The 15279-nt window shown below is 28.5% G+C and overlaps 1 protein-coding gene across 1 annotated transcript in view; it reads right to left on the bottom strand.

Annotated features, from left to right (window-relative positions):
• The window catches only part of smash (smallish), an 86731-nt gene that overhangs the window by 13861 nt on the left and 57591 nt on the right, over window positions 1-15279 (bottom strand). Inside the window, 5 exon segments of the mRNA XM_015333308.2 lie at window positions 1299-2246; window positions 2556-4127; window positions 4565-4852; window positions 5177-5365; window positions 7845-8011. Of these exon segments, the coding sequence (XP_015188794.2) occupies window positions 1299-2246; window positions 2556-4127; window positions 4565-4852; window positions 5177-5365; window positions 7845-7895 (3048 nt within the window). The 5' untranslated portion in view covers window positions 7896-8011.

Below are 15279 nucleotides of genomic sequence, written 5' to 3'. Positions count from 1 at the left end.
AAAATTTGTATAAGAAAAAACATAAAGAACGCGTTGTGTTTGGTTTTTTTTTTTAAAATTGCAATTGAAAGTGCACATTTAACATCATCATTGATTTAAATCAATAAATTCTCTTTTATAGAATTATTCTATTGAAAATTTTTATAAATTAGAAATCATTTCACTTTAAATTTTATTTCTCTACCACCAAGCTTCCCCTTTTGAAAATTTTATATACAAAAAAGAAAAAAAAAATTCTATTCGCAATTATTATTATTAAGGACGTCCCATACGAAACAATTAAATAACTTGTGTACATATTTGTTAATTCAATTTGTCAATTTGTATACACACGAGATTTCTAAAATACTAATAATAATATTAATAATAATAATATTATATATGATAATATTAATTAATAAAAATGTAATATTTAATATAAGATATTATATATATATATATATATATATATAAATTCTTCATTGCACATTTTCTTATTATTATCATTATTATAAATAATATATCATAAGGAAATATATAATTACGAATTCTGTATCAAATATACACATATATATATATGACAATATATATATATATTATATTTGACATATTATATAATAATAATAATAATAATAAATGTTTTTTAAATACACGTATATGAATTATTTATAAACTTGCATACAGAATTTAAACAATCACTAATTGTAATATGTAATAATTTTGTATTCATTTATTAAATAAACAAAAAAGAAAATATAATAAAAATCTTTCATATGAAACCATCCTCCCTGGTGATATTTGATATGAAACATTAATTAATTAATTTTATTTAATTATTAATATTAATAGTATTTTATTGAATACATTAATATTAATAATATTAAAGTTATTTTCTTTTTTTTATTTATTTATATAATGAAATAAAAAATTATTTCATCCTAACAATTAGTTATCGTTTGAATAAATTCCTTTGAAAATTTGCATTATTAATTAAATTAAATTATAAATAAATGACACGTATATATATGTACATTATACATTTAGTTTCGTATGGTTAACCTAGAAATCTAGATACTATTTTTTTTTGTTTTTGTTTCTTTGTAAAATTTTCTTTAGCAAATTACAGAAAGAAAAGAAAAAGAAAAATCTAAAATGTGCTTCTAATCGAAAATAGTTGAAATAAATAATGAAAATATATATATATATATAGGAGATACGCCCCTGGACTGAGATAATTATAATGATAATGATCATGATATTAATAATAATTATCTTTAAGATTTTTTAAAAGCGTTGTTACGTCGTTGTTCGATCCTAACCTCTGCCATGGTTGAATTCATCTTCTCATTAACGCGATCCACCGTGATGAATGGTGTTACTGATGGTGTCCCGGGTATTTTTCCATGGGGTACCACCACCTTTTCGCAAATTTCCACAACCGTTCGTCGTCTTTCGTCACAAGGATTTGTTATTGTATCCTCGGCATTTGTTGTTGTTGTTGTTGATTGTTGGTTATCCGTGTTGGATGTAGGTGAGGATGATGAAGATGAAGATGAAGATGAAGTAGTAGTAGTAGTAGTAGTTGTAGTAGGACAAGATGACGATGACGATGACGATGACGATGACGATGATATTTTGGATGATGAATTAGAATTAACTGGAAGTGGGATTTCCGAAGCTTTAGGATTTTGGTTAGACGAAGTACGAGTAGTTTTTGACGTTGACGATGAAGCCGATGATGACGATGACGATGACGACGATGACGATGATGATGATTGGAGTTTGGGAGTAGATGATGACGTTGTTGGTGGACTAGCATGAGTTGGTGATGATTTAGTAGGCACAGTTTTACGTGGGAGTGGTGTTGGGATTTTGGAAGCTGTTCGTGTAATCTTTGAAGTGTCTTGAATTGGACAAGTGTTGGTGGTGCTTGATGATTCCATAGAAATGTTTGAAGGTGTTGATGTTAATGGATTGTCTTCTATGGGAATGGGATCTTCTGTATCTTTGGTAACAGATAAAGTTTCGTTGTTGTTGTTGTTGTTGTTAACGGGATCAATAGGATGATCCTTTAAAAGGTTTAGCTTCGGTTTAGGAAGTGTTTCAGGTGGTGTTCTTCGTGGGGGTACTCTGGGACTTTGATAGACAATCGGACGATTCGACGTGGGTGGTAGTGTTGTTGTATTAGAGTTAGTATTAACTTCTACTTGCATATGCGGGCATGATTTGTTAGTCGACCGTTCCCCAGAAGAAGTATCAGCAGTATCCTAAGAAATTAAAAATGTATACACCAGATTTTTACCATTAAACCATATACCCAATTAACGACAAATTGACAAACAAAAAGAAACCAAAAAAAAAAATATAAAAACAAAAGTTATTATTTATACAGTTATTAATTGAAACGTTGGTTTGTTAAGTGTAGTACTACCACGTGACCCGGATATTTCTGCATGTCTTCGAAATTCAACGATGATAAATATAGAAAATAAAATAAAGCCTCGGTGGTAAGTGTGGGGGAGGATTAGGAAATAAAAAAAAAAAAAAGCATATACAAAAATATAATCTAATCCTACCTTAGTTGCTACTGCATCTTGCTGATGATTGGTGACAGTCGTCGTAGACTCGTTGGCAACAACGGTGCTCGACTTCGTCATAATTATATTATTATCATGATTAGACGAAGTTGAACAACAAGAAGTAGCCTCGATCGTTCGAAGATCCTCTGGTTTTTCTTCGATAATTGTAGTTGCGTGTACGATGATTTCTTCGTCAACCGGTTCATCTGCTTGGCTAACCGAACAACTAACGTCAGCTGTGTGAATTCCAGAATCCTCACGATCGGTATCGTTCAAAAGTTCGGCCGATGATGACGAGGCTGGATAACGTCGACCATAATCAAATTCTTCGAGACTTTGAACACGTTCGAAGGTGTCAGGTCCACTGGAAGCATCGGCATCAAGGGAATCGAGACTTCTATGAAAGGCAGCTCTAGGTGCACGATATTCCGAGTCAGGTGATGAACTTCTTTCGCTAGGTGTTGATGTATCAATCCTATTTTCTTGATCCCTGAAGCAAAGGGAGTGTTTAACCATCGATACTCTTTTATCTGACGATTCTTTGCTTCTGATAACGTCCAATGCATTTAAACGATCCTTTATTGTTCTAGCGGTAAATTCATTGTTGTGTTGTCTTGACTCATGTAACGTGTTTGGTGGTGCTGATGATTCATCACTGCTGCTATATTTTTCTAACGTTGATAACCTTTCACGAAGTGGTCTTACATTTTCCAATTCGTCACCACTGTTAACGATTATCTTGTGATTATTGGAAGTATTATTAATCATCTTACTTTCACGTTCTATCGTCTGTTTCTCCAAATGTGACAACCTTTCCCTGATAGAACTCATATCACCGGATAATCTGTTAAGTCCCTTGTTTGATATCTTATCGTTATTATCCAATTCAATTTTTTGCTTCTCCAGGTTGGACAGTCTCTCCTTGATTGACTTCGTACTTGTGAAGTCACCCGAGAGCCTATTATTATTATTATTATTATTATTACTATTATTATTATTATTATTATTAGCGTTATTTGATTTTTGGTCTGAACACTTTTGCGTTCCCTTCTCAAAGATTTCACGTCTTTTGGATATGTCCACTTTGACAATTGGTGTTATCGTTGTTGTGGTTCCCACAGTTGTTGTTGATGTTGTTGATGCAACTTTGTTATCCTCGTTCAAGCTAATCTTCGATCCATTCGACGAAGACGATTTAACGTTATCCAATTTAACATCCAAATTAACCAATGATCTCCTTGGTATATTTTGCGATACTCTTGAAACGTAACCACGAATTGCACCCTCGTACGTGTACTCTTCCGGTTCTGGCGAACTAGCTGTCGCCGTAGTTGCCGAATCGTATTCCTGATTATGATTATGACCATGAAACCCATTACCAAATGGTTTCTTCGTTGCACTAGTTGCTGTCGTTGTTGTTGCCGTCGTCGTCGTCGTCGCCGTTGTCGTCAGAGTTGTCATTCCGGTTGATGATCGATTAGCGTTATTATTGTTCACATTGTCACCGGTATCACCGGTCACGTTGTCAACGTCCGAGTGGTTCTTTTCAATTTCACTGTCTCTGTCGCTCTGAAAAAAATTTAAAAAGAAACCATGCACGATAGAATACATTTTTTGTTTTATTACATTGTTGCTTTGTTATAAAAAGGTTAATTATAAATTATTTATGGTAAATTATAAGAACATATAAAATAATATTGCAATTATAATGGAATGCATAAAATAATAATACACGAAAAAATATAAAAAAGTAAGGTTAGTTATGCCATATGTAAATCTGAGAAAAATGTACGACGTGAATATAGCCAAATAATTGAATTGTGATACACCACCATCTATTGAATATTTAAACAACTTAGAGACTTAGATAAATAACCCCTAAGTATAATAAATCTTTAAATTTGCAATAAAAATATAATTGTATAAATTAAATATGTAATGTTAATTAATAAAATTGATAAATATCTAATAATTGTTTATTTAAAATGATAAAAATGTAAACTTACGAGAACACTGTGAGCATCATCGTGGGTGTCACCACTAACTGAACTTTTGCCACTACTAGTACCGATTCCAAGGTCGCTCAAATCGTTCGCATCCTCCTCATGATACATGGCCAGACTAATACTCAATTTCCGACCTCTGTTACCTCGCTCTTCCATCATCTCCGAGAAGGTTTTACTTCGACGACGTTGCCTATCGTGCTCCTCCAGTTCTAACTTTTTAACCTCCACCACTCGTTCTATTATATGCTCTTGACGCTTCCTCCTACTGCTCTTCCAATTATCTAAATTCTATAATAATACAATCATTATTTTATTATTATTATTATTATTAATAATAATAATAATAAAAAGTATAATATTGCATTTAAAAAAAATATTCATAAGTGTTCCACAAAAACAAAATACACTTATCAAATTATTATTGAATTGTACGTTTAATTATTTTTTGTATTATTTAAAAATTAATTTTAATATAATAAATAATGAAAAATAAGAAACACAAACGTAGTTGACGTACTCTACAAACGTAGACAACTTGTCATACAATTAATTTATCAAATAAAAATTAAATAAATAAAGTTAATAATTATTTGTTGTTATTTATGTTCTTACCGATTGCCAATCTTCCGGATCATCTCGTACCTCCTGTTTGATCTTCTTAACTTCTTGAACTTTTTGTAATTGTTCTTGTGCAGTACGATACAAAGAACATGGTCCAACTTTGACAAATTGAAGAGGATTCGTGGCTTGTTTAGGTGGTATTTTTAACGTTGTTTTTAATTTTGGCGGTTCGTGTGAGATCTGTAAATATCAATAGATAAATACAAATTATTTTTTTTTTTTGTTAGAAAAAAAAGTGTCGTTAAGGTATTGTTTTAAAATCATTCTAATTTTTCTAACGAAAACTGTTTAACGACCGTAATACGCGTAACAATGCAAGTACCGTTCATTCGTTCGTTCGTTTTGTTCGTCGGTAAAAAGAAGGTATGTCAGGTAACATAAATTGGTTAATCGAAGAAACACCTATTGCTTCGCTTTCACATCCGTTTCCTGTGTCTTTTTATTTTGTTTTAATATCAATGTACACACACACACACACACACACACTAAATTCTTTAGAAATTTTTATTGTTTGATTTGTCAAACGTCTATCTCTTTTTATCTTAAAATTCTAAGAAACCTTAATACTCAAACTTCACTAACCAATTTTATTGTTTAATCCCTCACATTAAACATATTTTTAAATAAATTATAATACTCGATTTAAAAATGAAATAACTTCAATTCTTACGTCAATCAAATCAAATCAAATCAAATCGAGTCCAATTGTATCAAATCAATCATTGAAGAAATCATTAAAATAATTGTTAATACTAATGTTTAAGAACCCATTTTATCCCGCTATTTGATTATTTCAAGAATATTCATGAAAGTTGTATAAAAAAAGTTGATTGAAATGATTGCATTAAAAATTGCATAGGTCATTCCGAAGCAGGATACGATTTAAAACGTGCCAACTGTTTATGCATTGTACAGCAAGTTTAATAGTAGGCATGTTGCATAAGACCCTAACGCGTCATACTTAATAAAACGTAAAAAAATAACTCTCGTAACACAACACGTAAGAAAAGTTTGTAGAAAAAAAAAAAAAAAAAAAAAACATAAAGAAACTTTTATATGCACTTTGCCACCGTTCACTTGCACTTTCAAGTTTCTTTCCATCTCTCTCTCTCTCTCTTTCTTTCTTTTTATCTTCCTAGTACATCAACAACAACAACAATAACAAAAATAAAAAACATAACATAAAATAGTATAAAATAATAAACGTTTAACGATGACCATAATAATAATAATAATAATAATTTAAAAACGGAAGCGGAATTACGGCAAGTGAGTTGTTATTTCTCGTCTTTTCTAGCATGAAACATCGTAATCGATAGTATGTTTTTTTTCTTCTAATGCTATATCGATTATATTTTATATAAGAGAAAGGTTTTTTTCCCCTCCACCCCCCCACACCTACCCCCAACACGTCCCTTTCGATTTCTTCTTCAAAAGTCGTATCTCTATTAAATAATCGCAATAATTCTAACTAACTCGTGTAACCATTGCGGTGGTTTCACCTGTCTAATTCTAATCTTAGATTGTGTGCCGATTCGATTTTAACGTGGATTTGAAAATAACAAGTATTATTATTATTATAACACCATGGCTAAACATTGGCTAACATCCAAAACACTTTCTAACGTCAATGATTTAATACGCGCGATCGTTTATTTAAATAAATATTTATTTTGTTAATTAATTTTTGATTAATGTTTGGTTAAATATAATATATATTTAAATATTAGGATGGTTTGGTTACGCATTACTGTGGTTTTATTAGAAAATGTTGATTTAATATAATACTAAACTATTTAGTAAATAATAACAAGAAATAAATCTAAAAAGTAAGGTTAGTTACGCGATATGTAAATCTGAGAAAAATGTACGACGTGAATATAGCCAAATAATTGAATTGTGATACATTGCCATCTTTTGATAATGTTTGGTTAAATATATTTATTTACTAGGATGCAAATGTTGATTTAATGATTCTAATTCTATTTAATAAATTAAAACAACAGATAAAAATAAAACTACAATTAAAATGGAATGAATAAACTAATAATACACGAAAAAAGAAATATAAAAATAAGGTTAGTTACGCCATATGCAAATCTGAGAAAAACGTACGACGTGAATATAGCCAAATAACTGAATTGTAATACACCGCCATTTATTGAATATTTAAACAACTTAGAGACTTAAATAACCTCTAAATAATTAAATCCTTAAATTAACAATACAAAATGATTTTCTAAGTTGAAAAAATCATACTAAATAATGACAACATTTCATGAAGATCTTAGTATTGAACTTAGTATTGGATACAATGTTGCATTGAATTTTTATATATAAAGATTATGATTAATTTAATATAGGATATTAATTGATACGAATTAGGGTGTTATGGGGAATTAGTGAATCCACGTGATCATGAATGAAACATGTTAAAAGCCACGTGTCATAAACGAGTATAAAAAGAAAAGAAAAGAAAAGAAAAGAAAAGAAAAGAGAAAATGGGTTGGTTGGTTGTTGGGGGTGAAGGAGGGGAAGAAGGGGAAGAAGTTAGCCACGATCGTTTATAAAACGAGTATTATACTATACACCATATACTATAGTATATATGTATATGTACTAGAGAGAAAAGGTATATTACATTTGACGTAATACAAACCATAACTCTTTCGTTTCGCCGCTCAGTTGCGGCGGCTTGCGAGGCGGGCATCCTTCCTTCCTTTTTCCTTCGCCTTTTACCACCCTTCCCCCTCCACCCTTACGGTACTCCACCTCTTCAATGTAGAACGAGTGCTCGCACGGATGAGCCCATCCTATGTCTCGTCTCTGGAAAAAGACAAACAGGAAGTGTTAATGAGGATATATAGCATATATATAAATATATATGTATGGTAAAACTATAACGGTTCCTCATTAAAATTATTATTAAAATTATTATTATTTATTATTTATTTATCGAATAAATATATATCGAAGTCTATTTTAATTAACTATCTTTCTATATTTTTATTATTTGTAATTATTATATTATATTATATTATTATATTTTATTATTAAAATAGAAAAATAGATACTAAGAAACATTTTATGCACAATAAACTTTAAAAACATAGATGTATGTATTTTATATTAATTTAAAAAAAAAAAAAGACCAAATAATTTTATTAACAAATTATTGAACGAAATACAAGAAATAGAAGAATCAAATGAATTTCATAAGCGTGTGTGTGTGTGTATGTGTTCCACGAAATTGCAATGTATAAATAACACGAATACTTCAATAAATTACCACATAGTTATTTTTTATAAATTATAATTAGTAAATTCTATATTATTAATTAAATATCCTATAATATATATATATAGGATTTATTGATTATATTTTCTAATATATTAAATTACACAATTTCTAAATTTACTATACTTTTTATAAATCCCATATTTAACATACAATTTATTTATTACATTTTTCAATAATCCTCTAAATATATTTAAAATAAAAAAAAAATAAAATATAATAATAATAAATTTCGTAATATTTTTCACAATTTCACGATAAGAATAACCAAAAGAAAAATATTAAGTACAAACACAGAAGCAACATATTAATAAATTTATTCCACACGATAAAATATATCATATCGATCATCTTTAAATCTTCCTTTCGAAAGTTCAAATTAAACTAAAAGAAATAATAAAAAAAAAAAAAAAAAAAAAAGGAGAATTTCTACTTAAGTGAATACTTTAGTTGATGTGTCCTGTGTATGGTGTGTTGTCTGTGTATGATGGTGGTCCATGTGTGTTCATATGCGTAAAACGTTTAATGAAACGTGTCGCGTGAGCACTGAGCCAAACCACAACATCTGGCGACAAGTGTCACGTTGACGTTATCTTTCGACATATCAAAAACCAGAAAATGACTCGACCTCGATCCTCGATCTTCGAGTTAAAAGAACACACACACATACATACATACACATACATAAAAACACATAGAGAAAGAGAGAAATGCATATTTGATTATCGTTACTTGATTATCATTGAACTAAACGTCATTTATATCTGACCTTTTATTATTATTATTATTATTCATTTTCTATTTAATATTTTATATTTAATTTTAATTGTTTTGATCATTTTTATGATTAAAAACATAATATGTGTTTGATTTTTCTTCATTGTTTCGATTAATGTAGAATTAATTGTATTATAATATATGTTTTAGAAAAACAGAAATATAAGTTGTAAAAAAAAAAAAGGGAGAAAAAAATGGGAAGAAGATGAATATCCACAAAGTTAACTTTCATACTCTTGTTTCTAAGTTACTTTATAGAGTTATACTGTTTTCACAGCTTTAGAAAGTAAGTCTCAGAAGAGAAGACGAATATTGTAGATAAAGTTCTAACGGTTGTTGTTGCTCGAGCAAACATAGTCTTTCTCTTCTTTGCCTACGATGAAACGTTGTTAAATTATCCTTTTTTTATTTATAAAGATTCTTAAAGTAATTTAATTGTTTATTACAAAAAAACATTTCTAAATACTCGAATAAAAAATATCATGAAATTATTTAAGTCGTTTAATAATATCAAAAATTCAGTGTCACACTGAATTGGTCTCCAATGAAGTTCAATACTAAGATCAAAATGAAATATTTTTTATTTTGGGTAATTTTCTTTCAATTTTGAATATCAGATATTATTTATGAGCTTTTAACTGATAGAGAAATGAAAGAAGTACAAAAATATAGAAGCATATGTATATATTAACAAATTTAGTATCACACTGTGTTGGTCTCCAATGAAGTTCAATACTAAGATCAAAATGAAATATTTTTTATTTTGGGTAATTTTCTTTCAATTTTGAATATCAGATATTATTTATGAGCTTTTAACTGATAGAGAAATGAAAGTACAAAAATATAAAAGCATATGTATATATTAAAAATTTAGTATCACACTGAATTGGTCTCCAATGAAGTTCAATACTAAGATCAAAATGAAATATTTTTTATTTTGGGTAATTTTCTTTTAATTTTGAATATCAGATATTATTTATGAGCTTTTAACTGATAGAGAAATGAAAGAAGTACAAAAATATAAAAGCATATGTATATATTAAAAAATTTAGTATCACACTGAATTGGTCTCCAATGAAGTTCAATACTAAGATCAAAATGAAATATTTTTTATTTTGGGTAATTTTCTTTCAATTTTGAATATCAGATATTATTTATGAGCTTTTAACTGATAGAGAAATGAAAGAAGTATAAAAATATAAAAGCATATGTATATATTAACAAATTTAGTATCACACTGTGTTGGTTTCCAATGAAGTTCAATACTAAGATCATAAGAGAATATTTTTTATTTTGGGTTATTTTTTTTTTTTTCAAAAGTAACCTTATAGTAGATATGCTGTTAATTTTATAGATTTCCGGTTAGGTTAGAAGGAAATCATTATTCGCGAGAGAGTCGGCCTTACTACTATAAGCCTTTTCTAATTGCAACCTCCTCCTCTCTATGGGGTAACCTTAATTACACGAGAAACCGATCGTAAGTATATCGTTGCAAACGATCGGTTTTAATATTTTTTCTTTTTTTTTTTTGTTTTATCTTTCATTTCATTTTATTTTTTTTTTTATTTCTAAAGTTAACTCTTCTTCTTCTTCTTCTTCTTTTCTAATATGATCCATAAAAAAATTAAAAATCAATAAATTGTTGAATATAAAAAAAAAAAAAAAAAAAAAAAAAAGATTGATGAAAGAATACAAAACAAATTTGTTCGAAATTATTTTTCATAATGAAATAAAATAAAATAAAATTTATTTCGTTTAAAATATAATTTTTTGTTCTATAATTAACTTTTGTTTTTTTTTTTTACTATAATTTATATAATTTAATAATTATATGCATTTTAAATTATAAACAATCGATAAATTATTTTACCTAACGAAATAAAAGAAAATTTGTTTTATTTTAAATATAAATTTGTTATTGTTACAATTAATTCTTCTCTATTATAATTTAAATAATTTTATTATTATATGTATATATGAATTTGATATTATAAATAATCGATCGATTCATCTATCGATTGATGAATCAATCGATAAAATATTTTTCAATATAATTTCGTGAGATAATTCAAGAAAAATTGGTGAGAATTTATCCCATAAGAAGAGAGAATCTTTTTTTGTTTTTTTTGTTTTATTATTTTCTTTTATTTCTTTTTCATCTTCTTCATCATGATCATCATCATCATCATCATTTTCTTCATCATATTGTTCATTTTATTCGAGAAACTCGTTTGAAAGAGGCCGAGAGAGGATCGAAGGGCCATCGATCGAGCTGATCATCTTCCAATGCTGTACCACCACACCACACCACACCACACAACACCACACCACACCACACGTTGAGAAGAAGACAGTGCCAGAGAGAATGAGAAAGAGAAAGAGAGAAAGAGGGTGTAATAAAAACGCGAAGATGAAGATAAAGGAATTTCTGGCTAGGGGGTCGCGACCCTTAAGACCTTAACGATGAACCTTTGATACAACGAGTCGGCATATTTCTACGCAAAGCTACGCGTACCAACCAAACTTACGTTCGTAGTAGTTGAAAGAGAATATTTTCAAAATAAAAAATAAAAAAATTAAATAAAAGATGCTGTTATCTATTATCTATCAGTATTATTCAATTGATTTTGTTTTTTTTCCGCAAATTTTTATAACAAATTGCAATAGTGCATTGAATTCGAATGTTTGCTTAATTTTATAAAATTAATTTTCTTTTTTTTTTTTTTGAAGTTTCAAATTGTTTTTTAATGCATCCAATTGCATTTTGTTCTTGAAAATTATAACAAATTGCAATATGCAATATGCATTGCAATATGCATTGCAAATTGCAATGGATTGAATGCGAGTATTTGCTTAATTTTATAAAATTAATTTTCTTTTTTTATTTAAAGTTTCAAATTGTTTTTTAATGCATCCAATTGCATTTTGTTCTTGAAAATTATAACAAATTGCAATATGCATTGCAAATTGCAATAGATTGAATGCGAGTGTTTGCTTAATTGTAAAATTCTTTTTATTTGTTTTAAAAGTTCAAATTGTTTCTCAATGCATCCAATTGCATTTTGATTAAGAAAAAAAAATATTTGGAAAAATTGAAACGTGAGAATAGAAAAAGAAAAAACAAAATCCAAAATCACACAAACACACAGACAGAGTGGAATCATATTTTTATTTTTTTTTCTTCATCTAAATTTTAATTAAAAAATAAATAAATGAAAATAAAAGATTGGAGCACGTGTGTTTGTCTATTTCAATTTCTCACTTTGAATTTTTCTATACGAAGTTGTTCGTAGTTGGTTGTGTTCAAATGTGTGTTGTTGCATTAGTAGTTTCTCAAAATATCAGTAGGTAAGTAAATAAGTAAGAAAGAAAGAAAGAAAAAGAATATGAAAGTGGTAGACGACAGACAAATTGTGCGATAAATCGAGCTCATTCGCCAAAACATTCTCGTATTTTTGAGATTTAACGCATACTGTTTACTTCGTTTTCTTCTTACACTTCTTATCCCCACTTAAACATCTAACTCTCCCACCCAAACATCATCTACTCCCACCCAAACACCTACTACTCCCACTCTTTACGAAAATTTATTTCTTTGTATTTTTACAAATTTACGTTCAGTGCATTACTTTAAGATTATTATTTTCTTTTTTTTTTTAAAACAATTTATTTTTCTATATATATAAAATAATATGTAAAATAAAATAATATACAAAATAAAATATAAAATAAAATATATTACTAATATATATAATAAAATATTGCTTATGTGTAAAATTAAATAATATATAAAATTAAATATTAATAATACTAAAATTAAAAATACAGTATATATATATATTTATATAAAATAATATGTAAAATAATATATATAAAAAATAATATAGTGTATACAATATATATATATGTTTTCTTTCTGCATCTGTTTCTCGAAGTTGCTCGCGACTGGGATTTCATTATGGTTGGGGGGAGGGAGGAGGATAGGGGTAGGGGATAGGGGGTGGGAGGGAGTAAGAAGAGCCGTAACAATTTTATGGTACATAAAACGGTGGACTTTATGCCAACGTTATGGCTTGGGTGAACCTTTTATTAAACTATGTCATGATGTTTTACGGTCACGGAGCAACACTCGAATGAACGCATTTGTTCGTAAGTAGGTAGAACGGTTTTTCCCTTCCTTCTTCTTCTTCTTCTTCTTCTTCCTTCTCCTCCTCCACTCATTTCCCTCCTAACTAATCCCCCTCCCCCTCCTCCTTCTCCTCCTTTTAACTCTCCTCTTTTTCCTTCTCATCAAAATTCCGAGTGTTGTTGGCAACCCTTTCTTTTTTATCTTGACGATTAACTCTAATCGCGTGTCTTCTTCTTCTTCTTCTTCTTCTCATCTGTTAACTAGCTGTTTCATTTGAATTTTACCTATTGTATTATGCATGCATGTATATATGTATATATATGTGTATGTATGTATGTATTTAATTGTACATAATGTAAGCAAGTAAATGCACTTTTGTATTCTCGTAGAAATTGTATTTTTTTTTTTATTTAAGGTGAGGGGGGATGTGTTTGTTAATTAAATTCTTTCTTCTTTTTTCTTTTTTACTTTTTTCTAATCTTTTTTCTTTTTCTTTTTATATTTGTAATATGATAATAGAAGAATATATTTTATGTAATTTTCTATGATAATATTTTCTCTCAATGATTGGTGTATGTCTCTGTATGTCTGTGTGTAATTTTTTTTCTTTTTTATACGTTTTACAAACTGACCACACAATAAATTACTAGATCTGTAAATATAATATATATATATATATATATCTAACGTCTGTTTATCTGTTTCTATTTCTTCTCTTATTCAAGCGTGACGATAATCTCGTTCTCAACTAGTTTAAAAAAAAAAAAAATAAAAAAAAAATGATATAAATAAAAAATAAGAAGTAAAAGAAAAAGAATCTAGTAATAACACATCTTACAAATTTGGTCCTACTAAGAATTATTTATTTTTTTTACGATTTAATCAAACTCTTAACTTCAAATCGTTTATAATAATAATAAGAAAAAAAATCTATTTAAACAATTTTCTAAAAGAATTGCAAAATAATTGGATTCTATATCACCACGATTTAAATAATAATACACACGTGTGTACACTCTCTTTACGATCATCGAACTAAACCAAAACTAAATCCAAAAGAAAAGAAATAGAAAAATAATGAAACGTATAAATAAATAAATAAATAAATAAATAAAAATTACATATCAAAAAAAGAAGTAGAAATAGTAGAAGGAGAAGGAGAAGAAGAAGAAGAAGAAGAAGAAGGGGTGTGGTTCACGGATATACTCTCGATACGCTCGTAATATGCGATATATCGTCGAGGTATTAATAGTTACGATCGTAGATCCCAAGACGTGCGTTTATTACACGCGTATATTTTCTCTCTTACCTCCTCCGCATTCACCGTGTGTAAATTACACAACGTTAAGTTACGTACGTTACAAATATCCCCATACATAAAATCATATATACATATATACATACATACATACCTAGTAGTATATAGCACAAGCTACTTTCTTCATTCTCCTTTTTTTTTTATTTTCTTTATTTTTTACCCTTCATTTCTATCATCCCCCCTCCCTCCCCCTATCCCCATCTCTCTTTCTCTTTCTCTCTATATTAGTTTTTTTTTTTTTTTTTTTTAAGAATCTTGTTGCTGCTGGTGGTCGTTTAGAAATGCCATGAAACTAATGGTTCAGTAAGAATTAATGAAACGATTCGTCTTAGGGCCCCATAACACTCTTGCCTTAGGTTGGATTTTTTTCTTTTTGTCATGTTCTTTCTCTTTCTCTATCTCTCTTTCATTCTCTCTTATTCTCTTTCTCTTTCTCTTTCGTTTATATGATAACTCATGCACGTCTTTTGGTTAAATGCAACACGCATTGTACAAATCTTTTGGTTAAATGCAACACGGATCAGAACAATTCAAATTCAATTGTAAGTTTAGAGAAAAATAAATTAATTCAA

The sequence above is a fragment of the Polistes dominula genome, unplaced genomic scaffold (assembly GCF_049000335.1).
Source record: "Polistes dominula isolate Pdom_NZ unplaced genomic scaffold, Pdom_raw_medaka contig_26, whole genome shotgun sequence".
Lineage (NCBI taxonomy): Eukaryota > Metazoa > Arthropoda > Insecta > Hymenoptera > Vespidae > Polistes > Polistes dominula.
This window is presented reverse-complemented; position numbering and strand designations above follow the sequence as displayed.